At 46.5% G+C, this 19188-nt stretch overlaps 1 protein-coding gene across 1 annotated transcript in view; it reads right to left on the minus strand.

Annotated features, from left to right (window-relative positions):
- Nucleotides 1-19188, minus strand: part of MDGA1 (MAM domain containing glycosylphosphatidylinositol anchor 1) — a 134230-nt gene that overhangs the window by 6617 nt on the left and 108425 nt on the right. Inside the window, exons 12-14 of the mRNA XM_056487567.1 lie at nucleotides 18206-18229; nucleotides 10723-10875; nucleotides 9508-9642 (exon numbers count right to left, since the gene is read on the minus strand). Coding sequence (XP_056343542.1) covers nucleotides 9508-9642; nucleotides 10723-10875; nucleotides 18206-18229 — 312 coding nt within the window. The remainder of the gene's footprint in view (nucleotides 1-9507; nucleotides 9643-10722; nucleotides 10876-18205; nucleotides 18230-19188) is intronic.

The raw sequence follows: 19188 nt of genomic DNA on the forward strand, positions 1-19188 counted from the left end.
AGACAGACCATCTATCTGCAGCTGTATCTCTCCAGCTGACCAGAGACAGACAAACAAAAGGGAAATCCCAGGATACCAGCAATCCTGTTGTTACCTCTTCCCATACAAGGCAATCTTTGCATTTGTCTTGTAATCTGCATTATTCCTTCTTCCAAATCAAAAGGGAGAATAAAGGCAAGTGATGAGTGATGAGGAATTAATTACAGGCAGAGCCAGCTGTACCTTCTGCTGGCTGCCTTGAAGACCAGAGCTGGCATTTCAACAGAGTGGCACTTACACAAAAGACCAGCTGGGCTGCCAGATAGAGTAACCCAAGGGATGCCTTTAAATGTTACCTTCTCACAACAGAAAAAGGTCTTCACTCAGTTTCCACAGGACAGGGACTTCACTGTCACGTTGAACTGCAGTGCAGCTCCAGAAGAACTGGTGCAGGCAGCAGTGGGAGGGACGGGCAGGGCCATCAGCACAGGTGGTGTGGGATGGCAGGGAAGGAAGAGGTATCCTCAAGAGTTCTCCTGGGGAGTTTATACAGGGTGGGGAAAAGGCCAAGGAATGCTCAGTTTACATGGTTCAGATGGAAAGCAGGCAGCTGGAGCAGTCAGGAAGCAAAGGAAGGATGACACCACACACTGAGAGATGGGGTGCCATGCCAAGTGCAGCTCTGTGGGATGGGTAGGGAAGGCTGTGGGATCCACAGCCAGGAGCTGGCACACAGCCTGTCCCACTGCAACTGCCTGCTGCACTGCTGTGAGATCCTTGCTCCAGTATAGGGCAACCTCAGGAGATAAGCCATGGATGAGAATTCCTGGCTTCAGCTCCAGTTTAGATTTGGCAAACAACTGGGAATTCAGGACTGGAAGCCCCCATGGAAATTCCCATGGCATTTCCAGGGCAGGCAAGACAGATTGAGATAAGAAGCTGACTGATTGCAAGAGATATCCAGCAGCTAGGAGGAGATTCATGGTGTGGGAGAGGACTTAGACCTTGCACAGCTTAGAAGAAACACTCATAGACCCAAAATGAGGGCTAAAACCAATCCAGGGAGAAAAGAGCTGTTACATTTCTAACAGGGGCTCTGAGGACGTCTTTGAGTGTTTAATGTTAATGCCACTGATCAGAAACTGAAAGCCCAAAGCTTAGTGCAGGCAAATACCAGGAGCAAATGACAGTCTCCAGAAAGAATCTATTACTGTTTATAATCCCCACAACAAACACAGGTCTCTCTCCCTCTCTCATTTAAATGGATGTTAATGAATAGCAGTCAGCATCAGGCTGGCTACAGAGCTGGGGGGAAAGTTATTGCTCTGAGAGCTAGAGAGCAGAGGATGGAAAAATAATTGTAGCTCAGATAGAGATGCAGAAATAATACCAAGTGGCACTGACTCATAATTTCTAGGAATGTAAGTTGTCTTTGTGCCATGGCAGGATGTATTTACTCATTCACAGTCTCTCAGGATACTTCACACATTAACATATGAGCAGTAAGACAATTAAAGCCTCTGGGCTTCTTTCCACTCCTGACTATAGAGAACTTTATTTCTACATGTCTTTCACTGTTCTCAGCTTGGTGTGCAGGGTCCTCTCTGTCCAGTCATAGAGTCACTACACAGATCTGCTTCTGCAGCTACTGCTTCACTAACTTCAGAGCAGGAGGGTTCAGAGAGCTCATCCTGGTCAGAGTTTGGGAAGCACCATGATCCCACCTCTACTCACAAGGTATCTGCACTGGGGCAAGGAGAACATTCAGCTGATTGCTGCCAGCTGATTGCTGTGGGACACTGTGCTCTGGTACAGTAGGGAGGCTATGGAGAAAGGAATCAGGGGAATCAAAGCCTCCTGTTTCCTGCTGCATCCAGGACTTTCTGGGGATATAAACAGCAATAAGGTAAGTTTTGATTCGCAGTGTTTCCCCTACAGCAAACCTGTGAAAATTACTTATATATGGCTACAGGGAATTTTCTTTGGAGTAAACTGTGGATTTCAAAAGCCCAAAGAAACAAACACATTTCCACCTCTGACCTCCTAAACCATCATCAAATGAGGCTGGGCTTGAAGCAATATTCCCTAGCATGGCAAAGCCAATTGCACAGATTGATCTATGATTCATCACTGTCTATCTGACCAGTCTGGCACGTACAGGAATGTTGGGATGGAGGGAATGAGAAGCAAGAACACTTTAGAAAGGCAAAATGGACATATGGCCAGGGCCCTGGGGAGACACACTGGGCAGGGAGGACCTGGGCCCTGCAGGCAGTGGGGTAAGTGCAGTGGTACTGTCATGGTTGTCTCATGATGAGGAATAGTGGGAGGAAGGCAGGCAAGCTACAGCTATAACTCCTTCTCTCCAGCACATCCCCACCTGTCTGTGTACATGGAGAGCAGATGGTGATATGGCAGGAGCAGACTCACAGTGGAGCTATGCTTGAGCTCCTTTGCTCATTTGATCCACCATTCTAATTAGAGAAACTGTTAGCACAGAAAGATGAATGATACAAGACTTCCATCTTTGATACTGCCTTTGTAGAACAAAATCCTGGCACCCCTTTTCATGGAAAATTCCCTCAGAGGTTTTTTGTGACCAGTAGCAGGCTTTCTATGTGTGGACAACAGGATGTGGTTTAGGAAATTCAAAAGAGGGAGAAAAAAGATCTCCATGCTCCATAATGTTAAATTTATGCTATCTCAGAAGAACAAAGACCCATCTGATATGCAGCTGGAATAGAACAGAGGGGAGAACACAGGGAGGGTGACTCAGGGATAAGTTCAAAGCTGGCCATTTGTTGGGGCCATGGCTGTGTAGGAGCCCAGTGCTGCTGGTGACAGCTCCAGGCAGGGCTGGGGGAGCCCCAGGTGCTGGGCAGGAAAATGGATGCTCTCCTTCATTTCTCCTGCAGCTGCTGGCAAGCAGGATGGGAAGATGCCAATGGGGGAAGCTCCTTCACTCTCTCCTGCTGTAGCTGCTGGTCCCCAGAAATGCTGGGTACTACCTTTAAGAGGAGAGGCCAGCCTGGGGGAACATCATAGAGTTGTTTACATTGGAAAAGACCTTCAATATCAAGTCCAACCATTAAAAATTAGAGTATGATAAACCTAGCAAGAAGAAGATCATGTGTAGGCAACTTTTCCCACCAATTTTGCAGACTCAAGAAGCAGAGTTCATCTGTGAGGTCTGTTTGCTCCTTGCTCACTCTCTGTTTCATGACATGCCCAGATGCCTTCAGGCAATGCTCTCTCTCCTCTCATCTTTGATAAGGTGCCCTCTCATCCCTGGCCCCAGAGACAGCTGGGGCCTCTGTGGGACTCATGTGCTCAGCTCTCAGATTGAGAGCACGCACTGTGCCCAGCCCTCTCCAGCGAGCTGAAACAAAGTCTGCTTCACTGACACTGCCAGGCTTAAAAGAGCTCAACAGCCAGACAGGGGACTCTGCCTGCCTCCCTTCTGTGGGCAGGCTTTGCAAACACCTCAGCAAGAGAGGAGGGAGCCTCCCAGAGCCCCCAAAATACAAGAGATGTGTGTGAAAGGGTTCCTGACAAAAACCCTGCAGACACAGATTACTTATTCAGAGGAAAATTTTGCCTGTCTCTTCTCTATCCCTATTAACAATTTCCTATTTGCCCATCATCAGCCTGTCTGTGGTGTCTCAGTCCCGGGAGCCAAGCACAGCAGCTGCAGGGCTGCAGGGCTTGGAGCAGATGGGCTGTTTTACTGCAGCACTGAAGCCAGAGAGACAGCAGGAAGGAGCAGCTGAGATCACATATTCTTCCTGCTGAACTGAGGACACCCCTCAAAAGCTGTTCTCTGGCCTCATCCTCTGTCTGACCCAGGGAGATGTGAGAGGATGAATGGTTCAGGCCTTGAAGGTGATTTGCTGCAGGAAGGCTGGGACGATGTGAACCTGGAATGACCAATGGTGAAATAATTAATGGTCTATGGAGACAATAGAAGAGTGACAAGGGAGTGCTAAAGAAGTAGCTGGATATGCTCTGAAGGCTCCTGTTAAGTCTGTCAAGTTTTGTATATACCAATTTCAGAGTCTGACTAATTGATGCAATACCTGATGTCTCAGGAGATGATCAGGTTGCAGTGTATCCTTACAGCTGCTCAGCTTTGCACAAGGCTGCTGCTGTGATCAAAGTCTGAATGGAAAGATGTTCTGCTGAATGAAGGGAGGGGGGATCACAGCAACTGGCCACCAGAGGAATAACTGTGTCCCCAGTCAGGTGATCAGGAGAAAAGAAAATCTGTGGGGATTCAGGGCATCTGCAAATGAATGGGTGCCAGCAATCTGTGCTCCAACAGCCTTCCCAACAAAACCTGCAGCAGCAAAGTAGTCAGACACTCAACTGGTAAGACAGAAAAGGATTTTTGAAGAAGGCAACATTTCAGTACCTATCTGCACTGGGAACATGAACCAGTGATGTTCTTTTAGCGAGGGGCAAGGAAAGGCAGGATCAGTGAACCCACGTTCAAGGTACTAAACAGAATGCCTGCTTCAACATGAAGACACAATATTAGTGGAATGAAAATGACACATAGCCAATCCACATCTGAACACCTTTCCCTTGTCTCCATGTCTTCTTCTTTCGATGTTAAACTCTTTGGCTTAGGCTTGATCCAATCCTACATATCAAACATGTTGTTGGTGCTCTTTGTAAGTAAGCATCTAATAAAGATATAGACACACAGTATTTACTGGGCTCCAGCAAAAGTAAGTGAATGGAATTCTCTGCCCTTGGTTTTGCAGGAAGTTTGATTAGATGATGTATCAGTACCATTGAGTCTTAATAATCTTTAAATCTATGCCTCTAATCCAAAGTTCACTGAATTCTTTAGAAAAACAATGGCTTCATTTGTCCTTGGTTCAGAGCCGCTGTATTGAACTCACAGAGGCAGAATGACACTTTACAAATATGTGGTCTTCTTGCTAGGTACTTAAATCCTTGCTCATGATCATGGTATTTGACTAACCTCCCAGAAAAACCCATGCAGATACTACTAGATGAGACCACAATCTAGCCAAAGGGTCCATACCACTGACCACAGGAAGGTGCTGGATCTCTTAACAAATCGTTAGTCAAATACTTATTTATTGATAGCCAAGAACACATCTGAGTAAGTGGAAAAAGAATGAGTATTAAAAAAAATTGAATACATTTTTTTAATTACAAACTGTTCACTTAACTCTAACTGCAACTTGTTTTCAAGAGCCTAGGGGGAAGTGAATCATACTCATTAGGAAAATCAGCCTCCCCTCAATCAATCCAGTGATGTAATCTCTACTGTGTAGAGTTATTGCACTGGAGATAATGGCATGGATTTAATGAACAACACATTTCTGTATAAGGCAAACTTCATGTATCCAAAAGAATTCAGCTACCTCCTGGGTGCTACCTGTATTAGTGTGCAGTAGCAGGGTGCTGTGCTCATAAACAAAGTTTGGGTAGGAATGAGGGAGCTATGATGCTGAATGAATCTTATGAAAATGATGCCTTTGTGTTTCAAGCTGCTTTTGCATTGGCACCTCTGGTACCTCTCAATCTGTGTGACCTGACAGCTCTGACTTATGTCACTTGTCAGAAACAAGTTGAAGACACACGGCACCTGCTGGCTCCTACATGTGATCACCCACCATGGCCTTTCAGACACACCTTTGCACTGGTTGTCTGATCTGAGCTGAAGAAGTAAAGAAGCAATTCAGTTTGGCAGGCCTTCCAGACCTGTCATTCCTCCTCAGCAGGAAAGTTTCACTGGTGACACTGCCTGTAAGTGGCCTGCCCACAGCCCAATTCCCTCTGTGAAACAGCCATGGCTTTCTTGAAGTCAGATGCTGTGGCAAGTGATCTGATCAGGTCTTACTGTTTCCAGTGACTCAGAACCAAAATCCTTCTTAATCAGTCCCCAACACTGTTCTTCATGGGATCTTAGAATAGAGGAAAAAAAAAAAAGTGAAATGAAGGGAAAGAAAAGGTGGAAAGGACCTACGACCACCAACTGCCTGACCACCTCTCTAGGAAACCCATTCCAGTGTCTGACCACCCTTTCAATAAAGAAATTTGATTCTCCCTGATGCAGTTTTGAACCATTCCCATGCAACCTGTCACTGGATACCATGGATCGGCACTTTTCACCCCCTTTCCCTCCTCAAGAAGCTGTAGAAAGCAACGAGAAGTTTATAATTTTATTGGAAGCTTCCCATCCTGATTATACATAGACCAGACTTAGCTGGGGTGGTCAGATAAGATCTGTGTCAGCACTGGAACAGTCACAGCCTTAACTGTTCATTCAGTGGCTGAAATGTCCATGTCTCTCTCAGCAACCTTCTTCCTGTGAGCTGACCATGAAGACATCTCTTGCTGCAGGGCCTGCAGGAGCATCCAGCAGTGAGCAGGAGGCTGGACAGATCATGACCTGGCTACCGCTGAGTTAGGAGGCATGAGAGAAAGGTGGCAGGGGGCTGTGGTGCAACCAGTCTGTCAGGGAAACTGTCCTCTTAAAGCATTCCCCTCTCAGGCAGCCCCTGGGAAGGGAAGGAGTCTGATGGCTGAAGCAAGGTCTTGAGGATTTGCTCCCAGCCAACCTGGCAAAGAAGCTTTTTGAACTTGGCAAATAGTTGCTAGCTGCCATGGCTAGTTTTTTCCCCTGAAGAAAACAAGCGATTCCTCAGAAACACAAAATCACAGAATATTCTGAACTGGAAGGGACCCACAAGGATCATCAAGTCCAACTCCTAAGTGAATGACCCACTCAGGGATTGATGCCATGATGATGGCATCATTAGCACCAGGCTCCAACCAACCGAGCCTCATTTGACATTTCTACACCAGCTGCAAATAAGACACCCTTGCTCTTGAATGCAAAGTGGAAATGAGATTTCTTTTCTTCCCTTCCTCCCGATTTCTGTGTTGGGGCTGGCAGGATCATAGGGCAATGTGAATGCTTGCTACAGAGGGGGCCAGAGGAAGAAAAAAGATGACCAAATAACTTCAGAAGAGCAGGGATTGCCTCCAGGGAGCTCCCCTTCATACTGCTCTCTCATCAGCTGAGAGATATTCAACAGCATCCTGCTCTGCTAGTCACTGAATATTTTATACCATGGCTACAACCAGTGCATTTGTATTCTGCTTCTCTCTTTCGTCATATCTATTATAAACGAGTAGTGTCTGGGAACTCTCCCAGGGAAGATTTGCCTGGATGGCTACGGATATTTTATAGTCAAATTGTGAGAGTAAACCAGCTTTCAAGTTCTGTAGTGGGGGGAAAAAAAAAGGTAATAAAAGGGTTATTAAAAAAATAAATAAGTGTCAGGATTTTATATGGCTACTTTTTGTAGTGACAGAGCTTCAGTTTACTCCACGATGGAGCTGGAGTTGCTGGAAGAGGCCTGGGATGGGAAACACCATCCCACCCTCTGGCTGGCATTGTCTGCTGACAGGAGCAATGTGATACACTCCTGCTGGCACCTGGCTTGGCAGGACTGTGCTGGCACCAGGTGAGCCAGGGGCTGTGGCTGTGACTACAGGCATCAGGGATAGCTGGGTCTATGGACAGCAAGGCATGGTCAGGATTGCAGCAACCCCACCTTCACCTTCACATTGTTGCATATGTGAGATGGATGGGAGGGCAGGGTACTCTCCTCAGTTCACAGGAGAAGTCCTACTGAGTTCTACACCCTCCTCTTACCCAGGCTAAAGAAGAGCTGAATAAACTTGTTTTGCCCTAAGAACTCTGAGAGGACTTCAGCCAATAAGGGCATCAAGGTACTGAGTTTCAATTTACAGGCAGATATATGGTGGGTTTGCTGGACCAAGTCATGTATTCCACAGGCCAAAAGAAAAATAACTTTTTTTTCTCATTACATTTTCTTTCAATCTCTGTCTAATCAGTCTGATTTTAAAATTTGCTCTCAGCCCAGCAGCACCCACCATGACAATTATATGTCATTAAAGAGTCTATCCACCTCACAGAAATTTATCAGCCCGTTTGAATAACAAGACGAAAAACAGGGGTCAGGTAGGGGCCTGAAGGGAAAAATCAACAGATATAAAAGGTATCTGCAATAGAGGAACAGAAATTGGCACTCTGAGGCTTTCTTAGGTCTCAGGAGTCACTGTCACTTCTGGGTAATTTGTGGGTAGAGCAAATCAGTAGAGTTAAAATGCTAATAGCAAAAAAACCTGTAATGAATTGATTCTCTGGCATGTCCAGTCCCCCCCATCTCCAGACAAACCACCACAAGAGAACTATTAAACCAAGCTCTCTTCCAGAATCAAGCAAATATCGATAAGCTTTTACTTCACCTGTGAAATGAACTTGGGAATATGACACATGAAAAAAAGCAAGAGAGGCCTCCTCTCTCCACATCTTCTTTTTGCCAATCTCCCACCAGTCTGGGCCACTCTTCCTCAAAGAATGAGACCTCTTTCCAAGCCTCCAGGAGAAGATGGGCAGGAATTAGGCAGCAGAGCTGACTTACCATAAGGGCCAGCTGCAGGGAACATGAGTTTGCCAGACAGCATCAGCAGGACCAGCAGGTCCAGGAAAATCTGGTGCGAGCCAACACTGACAGTGCTCTGCCTGAGCAATCTGCCACTGCTGGCATGACTACAACATGGAGCAGCCTGTCTCCAGGGGGAATCCAGGTGTGTGAAAACACCTCTGACCAAGCCCAAATCTAAGTGCAGAGAGCAGATATGAACCCTCAAAAGGCAGACACAGGTGGGGACCTGCTCAGTGAACTCCAGCCCAGCTCCTATCCCCCAACACCCATGCTGTCAGGGCTTCAGCCTTGCCCAGGTTTTGCAGTTTAACCTCTCACATGTGCACAGAGATGTGGCCAGACTCAGGAGCATGTTCCCTCCCAGTGACATCTGCAGTACTGAGCAGAGAGTGGTTAATTAACCCCGCTTATTGAAGGGCGGACACATTGCTGCCTGGGCCCTGATTTTCCAGTCAGGCTCTAGTCCAGCAGGTGATTAATAACCCTGTGTGCTGTGGAAAGAGTGCATCTATTATTCAAATTAATGAAATTATAATCAAGAGGTGACGAATTAGCAGTTGCTCCTTGACTGGATATGGAAACTCATTAGTGTGCCAGGCGCCTCTGTGGTGCTCACTGCACTGGAGGCTTGCAGCAGTGAGAGGAGGGAGCCAGGCAGAGCAGGCAGCCCCTTGGCCCCAGTTCCTGGGGGAACACACCCTGTGCCCCCCGATGTGCCTGTGGCCACCCCAGAGCTCTCTCACACCCTTCACTCTCCTCTCCTGTCCAATGGACAGACTGACTGTCTGCTGCTGCCCCAAGGATGGGCTGTGACAGCCTCACAACCCTGACACTGCTGGCTACTGACAAATATCTGAGTGCAGCAGCCCACCCTGCTGCTTGGAACACTGGAGTAGGACTCCCACTCTCTGGAATTCTGGTCGCAGGCACAGCTGCTGGAGCAAGAGGCTGGAGACTTTCCCAAGAGCCCAGCTGAGGCTGAGTTTACCCTTCCCCAGGGGGCACTCACCAATGTGCTTCCCGTACATGTGGTAGTAGAAGGAGACACAGTAATACTTGGCAGAGATGTTGTAGAGGGGGCTGATGAGCCGGGCTTTGTCTCCTGTCACCCGCGGCCGGGACGCCTCGATGAACATGTAATAACCTGCAGAATGAGGGAGAGGTGGGTCACCCTTCCTCCAAATGATGGGATGCCAGACCACCCCTCCTCTGGGAGACATGGGTCTGCCTGCTGTGATCCTGGCCAGAGACACTTGCAGGGTATCCACAGTGCCTCCCCTGCCTCGGCAGTATTTAGGGAAGTGCAGGAGAGACAGGCATCTGCAGACCTGCTGTGAGCACATGTAGCAGGTGAACCCCTGAACATGCACATGCACATCTGCCTGGCTGCACAAAGAGCCTCAGAGCTGACTGCACTGGAGAACACCAGAAAGAGAAACCTTTTCAGGCTAATTTCTCAGCCTCAGAGTGAGAGAGGGTTCGGTACATCTAGCCTAAACAATATTGTTGTCTAAAGAGAACAATACCAAAGCAGTTTTTAACAGAAGGAAGAGATTAGCCATTTAATTTGTTAACATCATTTTCAATCCTCAATCAGGTTGGTGTACTGAACACTAATGGGAAAAACCATTTCCTTAGTGGGCCATGGGATGTTTCCCATTTTGTTTTTAAAGATATGTGTTTGCATACAAATTTACTTTCTTTATTACAGAATGAGGGATGTAGTGTCCAGCTAAACTGGGAGCATGTACTCCACACACAGCTAGGGTGAGCAATACATAACACCAGTCTCCTCCAGCTATAGGTGAGGCAGCTCCTGTCTGGTCTCTCATGCTTCTGTGCTTGGTACTAAGGAGATCTGTTTGGCATCCCTGAGAACTTCTTTGAGGAAATAGCTCACTAAAACCACTAGAACCATTTCTAGGTGTAAGAGCTATTCTCCTACTTGTTTATCCATTTTTTTCTTTCAAAACAAGCATCAAACAGTGCAAGGGCATTAGCATCAGGCAATTAGCTGACAACAAGAACTAATGCTCACACTATTCCCTTCAACAAAGTTGTGGGTGTTTTAATTGCGTGCTTAATTCCAATCAGTAACATGCAAATTAACTGCCTGCTCCCTGTGTGAGGCAGGAAGCAGATCAGCCCTCCATCAGCTGCCAGGGCTGTGAGACTGCCGACAGGAGCTGCCCTGCGAGGCAGAAGCAGCCCGGAGCCTGCCTACCCTCCGGCGTGCCGCTGATGTCGGTCGGGGGCCCCGTGTTGACGGTGCGCTTGGGGTTCTGCGTCAGCGCGTTCTGCCGCGTCCAGTCGAAGTTGTCCATCTTGTCCTGCACGAAGCCGCAGATCTTCTCGTCCTCGAAGCGGCAGGTGTTATCTGTGGGCACGGGGAGGGAAGGGGCTGCTCAGCTGCGAACAGCTCCCCAAGCTGCCTGGGTGCTGACAGCAGTGCGGGGTCACCACTGAGGCTCTGTGTCCAGCTGGGGACAGGTGGGCAGCCCCTGACCTCGGGAGGAGGCTGAAAAGGAAAGCGTCACAGAAATCACAGAAATCACAGAAATCACAGAATGGGCTGAGTTGGAAGCAGCCTCAAAGCCCATTCAGTTCCAAACCCATGGCCACGGCCAGGGATGCCATTCACTAGATCAGGCTGTCCAGGGACCCATCCAACCTGACCTTGAACACTTTCACAGATGGGGTACCCATAACATCTCTGGGCAGCCTGTTCCAGTGCCTCACCATTCCCTGAGTAAGGAATTTACTCTTAAAATCTAATCGAAATGTCCCCTCTTTTATTTAAAAATGTTCCCCCTTTTCCTATCGCTACCCATAATACATCAGTGATTAGTGTTACTACAGGAGTGTTAATTCAGGCTGATGGATGTGATGGTCTGACAAAATGGAATAAAGCTATTATGGCTAAAGAGAAAGATTCTCTGAGAGATCTGAAGGGGCAAATGTAGAGGAGAGTAAAAAGATCACCGAAGGCAAACTGGCTACAAGGGCCTTTATATCAGAACTACTTGATGGTAGAATAATTTCCCCAGGAGAGAGCAAAATGTAGAAGCAGATGACCCCCCTTCAGGCTATATATTTAACTAAACTATGACACACATGAAAAAAAATCAGCTGTGGAGAAGAGGTCAGCTCAGCACAACAAACGTGTCATTTAGCCAGAGTACATCTAATTTACAACAGCTAAAAGGCACATTTGATTTTGCAGCTTAGGCTGGTTCCCTTAACAAAATAAAACACCTAGGTAAAAGATTTTTATGTAGGATCAACCACATGTGCATTAGGGCTCACTTTTATTACTACCACAAGACAGCTACACCCTACAGCAATATTGTAAGACAGATGAAAAATCTTGTGCATAGACATAACCCAATATGGACTTGCAGATATTGGAATGAATTGGACATGACTAGGCTGAAGATTGTAACCTTTGTGTTAAAAAGGTAGTTTTGAGTCACAAAAGCAAAGGTCAAGAACCAGCTTTACACTGCTGGCACAATAGGAGAGAGATGGAAAAAACAGGCAAAAGAGAAAGAGAAAACAGGTCCAAGAAGTGATGTGCAAACTGCTGTATGTTTTGAAAGGTCCCTGGACAGAAACCAGAGCTGGAGAATGAGCTGGAAGTGGGATCTTGGACCTTGTGAATGATGTAGATACAGCAAGCACAGGTATCTTTAATTGCTGCTTTTAAGTAAGAGCAAGGAGGTGTGCTATGAAATGGAAAGATAAAGCCATGAAATAAAACATTCACAAAGGAAAACAAGGCTCTCAACAAGGGCTTGGACTGTGCTAGGAGCCTCATCCATGGCATGCTGGTGCAAGACTCAACTTTTTTGGGTTTACCTCCCACTATTATTTATCATGCCTAGATGAAGAGAAGCCCTAATGCCTCCTGGGGCTCCTGCATTGCTGTATGTTCAGTGAGGACTTGCTGTGGTTCCTGGACAGGAGGGTTTTTCTCCTGGCATGTGTGACTCTGGCAGGACATGTAGGACAGAGCAGGGTCCTCAACCTATGGGATGGGTGCCAAGCATGGGACACACAAGGGAAGTTTTCTGCAGTGTCAAGGCCAAAAGCTCCAGAAGCAGTACAGTGTGATGGTAGGAGCTTTTTACACCTACCACACACAATAAAATCTGTTACCTTGTACCAGAGAAGAGAGACTACCCATGAAATGAACAGAATCTTGGCTCTGAGATGCTGCACCTTCTGGTGGCTACCCTACAGCTAGCATCCTCCCCATTCCCTCCCACTTGGAAAAGAAAACAACTGTAATACAAATAGACATCAAAGGTCTGTGGTAGAGAATGGGTTTTCCCCTCTCGCCTGTCTCTTTTCAGCATCCCATCAAAGCAGTGAGAAAAGAGGATGCAGCCTCCTGTAGTAACCTGCAAAAATGTCTTTGCCAGCACAGGTTGGACGATGTGTAGCAAGTCAAGGGCCTGGTTCACAGACCAGGGCACTGTGTTTTCAGCAAGCTCAGTGGGAAGCACTGCGTGTCCTCTCCTCTGGGCTGAGCACAGCCATCGGGAGCTTGTCTGGGCTGGCCACTTAACTGCTGATTAACCCTGCCCAAGTGCTTTCTGCTCAATCTGCTCATTTCTAATTAGCATCCAAATCTAAATTAGCCACTGCTCTGCAGTGCCTAACACGGGGCCCAATGGCACCTGGAGCTGAAGGAGAAGGAAGCAGAGGACAGGGCAGATGCTTGCAGGGTCTGAGACAGGGTAACTCTGTGGGATAGGGGGGGTCTCTTTCATCCCCAGAACAAAGAGATGGAAGGAGAAAAGAGTCAGAAGGCAGCTCCTAAGGATCCTTGCTCAGCTGTTTTGGCTGAGAGAAGGGAGTTCATGGCTGTACCAGATCCCCAGTGGCCCTCAAAGGAGAGGCTGGAGCCCACAATGCTGATGTTACTGGGTGGTGTAATACCCCTGGTTGCTCTCCACTAGACAAAAACATCTGCATGATTCCAGCTCATGGGTTGCCAGCTGCAGTTAAAAAAGACACATTTTCTCTTAGAATGACATTATTTTACACAGCAGGATCCACAGCGACTGTCCTTTTGCAAAAGCACCAGGGCGGTTTGTGCCTCTGACCCTGTTGAGCACACGGACTTTCAAAGAAAGATGACATCTTTCTCCAACACAGAATTACCTTAACAGGGAATATCAGGTGGAAAGCAGAGCTGGAAGCTGTAACACAGGTCAGCCAGACAACTGATTGAGAGGGAACAAACCACAAACGAGGAGGCACAGAAATCAAAGCAAAGGCAGATTAAGGAGAAAGCACAAGCTCAGGTGGAGATCAGAGAGAGCTGTGCAAGTCAAGAGGACCTGAGGATGGCATTCCCAACTTAGCACCAAGCCCTGGTTGTGCCAGCCTGGTGGACTACTGTGCCTCATTTGTAAGAAAGGAATGAGACTGCTGAGAGAAGTTGACTCAAAAACCAGCAGAGAGCTCTTTTAGCATCCAAACGGGGCCCTGAGTGCATCCTCTCTTCTCAGCCAAATGCAGCTCCTTCCAGAAGGCAATGCTTCTAGCAGAGCACATAAAACAGAAGGGTCCCATGCATCACAGATTGAGCAGTGCTGTTGCTTAACCAGCAACATGATCCATCTTCTGTGCAACATCACTTGCTGTGCAGGATTTGGAGCTCCAGCACATCGCCTCTGCTTAGCTTGGGAGCTCAAGGCACTTTGCAACAGCTAAAGAACAAGGCTTAACTTCTCTTTAGCATAGCAATGCCTCTTTCTGTGTATCTTCTGCATTACATGTGGGGAAACAGATGCACAAAGTATGGAGAGACACATTTGAGGTCACAGCAGGCAGTGCCTAAGTGGAACACAGAACCCAAGTGCTCTGACTCCTGGTCCTCTGATTTAAAACAAGCCACAGGAAAGCAAAGCTCTGTGGTTTCTCTGAGCTACAAGTGGAGGTGCCATGAATAACTAGGAAGGGTGCAGTGTGGTTTGAGGCACTGCCAGCATGTCACCTCTGGATGGTTATCAACAAGGTTCACCAGGACAAACCTGGCAGATCCAGCCAAGAGGAAAACCTTTAAAAACCACATGCTGTACCAGAGGTGATGTGACTTTTGACCTGACTGTGTGTTGCAAATCTTCTTGAAGACTTTCACCATTTGCCAGGGATCCTGGCTCATCATCACAGTGTAAAGGAAGCTTACTGTTTAAAATGTAAGGAATGAATTTAAATATTGAATAGAGAAGTTGCTCTCTGGATTGTTATAGGCAAGGTGGAGGTGACAGGGGAGCTAGCTCCTCAAAAGCTGAATTTAGTGCTGTCTTCACCAAACAGATTTCCTTGGCAGGCTTTGCAGTGGTGGCAGCTCAGAGTGCAGAGATGTTTGCTCTCAGTTACAGACTCCTCCCTGCATTCTCAGGGGAGAGACCCTCTACTGTGGCTATTAGCATTTCTTGTTGCTTTGCCTTCTTGAGAAACATAATGGAGGCTTTCCTTTCAAGTCCTTAGGGGAAAGCCATCCCTGATTCTGAAATTCTGGCTGCCAGATGAATGCAAAAAATAATAATCCTATTCTAGCTGCAGACTATGGGTGAATAGCAGATGGAGTGCACTTGAATAAAATTGCCTTCATCATTTAGCTGTGGTGTGACAACTGACACTGGCTCGGAGCACAAAGGATCATGCTCCAAGCCCCAGCTCTGTTGCAGACCTGCTGTGTGACCCACAGGCTATCACTTTCTGGACATCAGTTTCCCCATCTAGAAAATGAAGACAATGGGAACTGTATTGAGACCTCAAAGTAAGCCATGATGTAAGAAAGAATATTTAACAGTCTCTCCCATTTTCCAGGGATTTTATAACCAGTAATGGAAGAAAGCTTTGCAATGCTTTGTAACTGGTTAAGTCATTCCATTTGCCATCGAGATACAAGGAACTGTCACCTTTTTTAACCTTTGCATTACAAAACATTCTTTAAGAATGGGCACAAACTTGAGTAATCCAACTCTAAACACAGGCTGACATCTCATTCCCACATGTTCTTACCTGAATAAACGTGGATTCCTCTGGACTCTGAGCATTATCAGAGACCAGATACATCAGCAATAGATGGTAAGCAACAAGCCAGGCTAATCTACAACAGCCAACATCTGCCACGGATCCCCACTCACTGTACTTGCCCATGGTCCCAAAATCGTGGTTTTAGCACCACACTCAGCCAGACTGCAGGTATGTGAGAAATAGTGCTGCTGCTCTGATAGGGCAAGTCACCTTGGCAAACCAAAAAATAAACCAGCTATGCCATATACTTCTTAATGACCTCATCACCAAGGTTACAAGTTCATGTCTGATAAAACAAGGGAACCACTCAGGGATGAGGAGCTGGAATGGCTCATGGGGCAGCATTCCAGAGTTTAGTTTAGAAAGCAAAGGTTACATCCAAATAAAATTGCAGAGGAGGTAAGGACAAAGCAGATTCCCCAGCACTGGAATTTGGTCACAACGTTAAAATAATCAGTTATTCTATGAGAACTTTAAGGTAAAATGTTATAATTAAGATAATTCTTAGGCAGTTTTAAAAACACAAATTCTGTTTTTTAGAACCAGATTAACTGATTTTTAAGAGTCAGTCTTATTTGTAACCTCTAAATATTAGAAATTCCCAATGTCTTTTGTTCACTTCCTCTGCTCTTCTTTTTCTTTTCCTTTATAACCCAATATCTGGCTCTGTAACCATGCCACACACATGCCTGCCCCAATGTTATTAACATCTTATTAGGCTGAGAGAGAAAATGCATGAAGAAGTAATTGTATTAAGTGACTCTCAGAGTTTGTAAATTAATCACCATTGTGCATGCCCTTGGATCAGGCTGCCAGAGGCATTAATCATCTAATCTTTGCCTTTCACTCCAGAGCTTTCAATGTTTGCTCCCAGAATTTGGCTCAGCAGCCTAGTCTGAACTTTTCCCTGGGGGTGGTGGCAGCAGGGGAAGTATGAAAAGAAGAGGTAGCAGGAGGGATTTCCATGTTTTTGAGATGAGAGTTGGGGAACTCAGCCGTGGTCCAAAGAAAGAGCTAAAAGCCTTTGGGCTCATATTTCACTGGCAGCAGGTCTGAATGGAAAGGGTGTATCTGAAAGCAAGTGTGGTAGGTCTGATTTTAAGCAGTCAGTCTCAAGGTGTGAACTCACAGGCAAGGCTCTCACAACCGACCCAGAGAACCCAAAATCCACCAGAGTCTGGGCAATTTATATCAAGAGGAAATCATAAGTGTTGGGTTTACTGCATGAAAAGCATGAGTGGCTGAGTTATGTTCCACCATAGGCAAATTTCCTGCAGTAGTTCTGGACTCAATCAAGCTGCCAAAGCTACCCCAGGCAGGCAGTCTGAAGGCTCAGTTTACAAAGATCCCAAGAGATTGACACAATTAGGACTGAAGTTGCTCTGGGTTTACCAGTGATTTATGCAGTGTAAAAGCAAGTGGCAAAAGGCCAGATTTTGTCACTTCCACCTGTGGGTTGGGATGCTTGGCTCCCCTAATAAGTATTGAGAGACACGTTCTGGAGTAGGTCCCTGGCAATATGCTCTGTGTTTCCCAGTGAGTCTTCTATGGAGCATATTTAAAGTAGATCAGGAATAAGGAAAAGAAAGCAAATGGAATCAGGAATTAGACCCACAAAATCCCTTTGACTCTGTAAGAAGCTCCTACTCTCAGGCAGAGTATTGTTCACCAAGCCATCTTCAGGGTGTGAATGTGCAAGAATTAACACCCTGGAGCTGCCTCAACAATACAGCACCTTATCCTGATTCTGCCATCACCTAATCCTGGCTTCTCCCCACACTGCTACCCTGAAGTGCAGCAGTAGCACTTACCTACACATAGAGTAATACATAAAAACACTGAATACTGACTCAGCAGCTGGAAACAGGGAGAAACAGCCCCATGCTCTCCATGGAGCACTAGCAAGTTCTGTGCCCATCTCTGCCCAAGAACTTCTCCTGGGCTTACATCCTACAAAGTGAAGGGACCTTGTTGCATCCCCTGGAGATCATTCCCCCACTACTTACAGCAAGCTGAAATTCCTCTTTTGTGCTCAATGGGCACTATCATGTTGGTATTAAAGAACCTTGTGTATTCTTGTGTATTCTGCTCTCAAAATCAATGGGAACTCTGGATACTCAATACAGACAGGCCTGCATCTTGCCAAGAATAACCAGAAGGTAAATAAGCAAGTTAACAGCTATGACACTAAAGGGGAAGAAGAAAGTGACTGTGCTCAAAGAGTTTGCAAGAAGAGACAGATCTGAGCTGGAGACTGCTCCACACCAGCAGAGATACCAGGTGGTATCATTTCTAGTCAGAAGAGGATGAGAAATATTCCTAAACACAGATATTTTGGGGAACATTTAGTAACCTGCTTACTGGAAGCAGATTGTTCATGCTGGGGCATGGGGGTGGGTGTTCAAGATCACAGCCTACCCCATCACAAAGAAATCAGGTGTGAGTGAGAGGCATATCCCTGGCATAAGTGTCCTGGCAATAACTCAAGGTACAACAAATAGCAGTATTTACTGGAAGCTTAAGTGTATGTGATTTCATCCTCTTTTGGGGAAAAAATGATTTGACAAAGTCAGCTGTTTTTTCCAGCTGCTGGAGCACTCAAGTAACGTACATTACATTCAAAGCATTAACACAAAGGTCTTGCTGCTTACCTGTTGGATTGGGATAGTTGATTGCTGGAAAAAGAAATAGAAAAACAAGTCAAAACAAAAGCACGAATATAGTCAAAGTCTGACAATGAAACAAACACATCAAGAAAGATGACAAAAGCACGAGTCCCCTGGCAGCATTCCTGTGAGAAAACAGTGCTTGGTGCCTGTTTTGGTGATGGAAAAATACAGTGACACTCTGATTCAAGCAGCAAGAGACCTTAAGAAAACTGCACCTAAGGGGTGATCCTGGGATCATAGGGAAACCCTTCTGGCAACCCAAGTAATTTCCTTCTGGAGCACTGAGTGGGATATCATCCACTTAGATATCAAAGGCTGGTACCTAAGAGGGACATCACAGCAGTTGGATGTGGAAGATTGGCATGACAGGTATGCTGGGGCACAGGACATGCCATCAGTCCACAGGAACAAGAGGGTGGTGTGAAATCAAGCAAACATAACAGGAGAAGGATCTGTACTTGCTGCTGAAACAGAGGGTCCAAACTCCTGTTGGAGAGTAAAGGAATCATAGAGTTGTGGGAATAGAGAGAGCTGGGAGCTGTTGGGATGATGGGGAGAGAAGTATGGTCAATGTATACCAATGGGATAATCTGGGATTCAAGGTATTAGACAGAGCTTTATGAATGACTAGTTAGGAAAGGAATCATGCACTCAGCTCTGGAAATAACTGAAGTCTCTCAAAATCCTCTTGCTTTTACGGGTGTGTGGCTTATACACAGCATCCAGTGGCTATCTTGTATAATAAGCCACTGTACCAATGGGATTTGCAGCATGACCTGTCTGGGGTTTTGGGGATCTCCTGCCCACAGAGTGCAGAGTGTGAGTCAGAGCTGCTGAGTGAAGGAAGAGTGGAGACTGACCTTCAGAGGTCTCTGGTGCTCTGCACTGATGGCAGCATCCAAGCTACAGTCAGATGCGACAGCACTCTGCCATCAGAACTCCTGAGAGCACAGAGACCCCCCCAA

Source organism: Oenanthe melanoleuca, chromosome 3, assembly GCF_029582105.1.
Source record: "Oenanthe melanoleuca isolate GR-GAL-2019-014 chromosome 3, OMel1.0, whole genome shotgun sequence".
NCBI lineage: Eukaryota > Metazoa > Chordata > Aves > Passeriformes > Muscicapidae > Oenanthe > Oenanthe melanoleuca.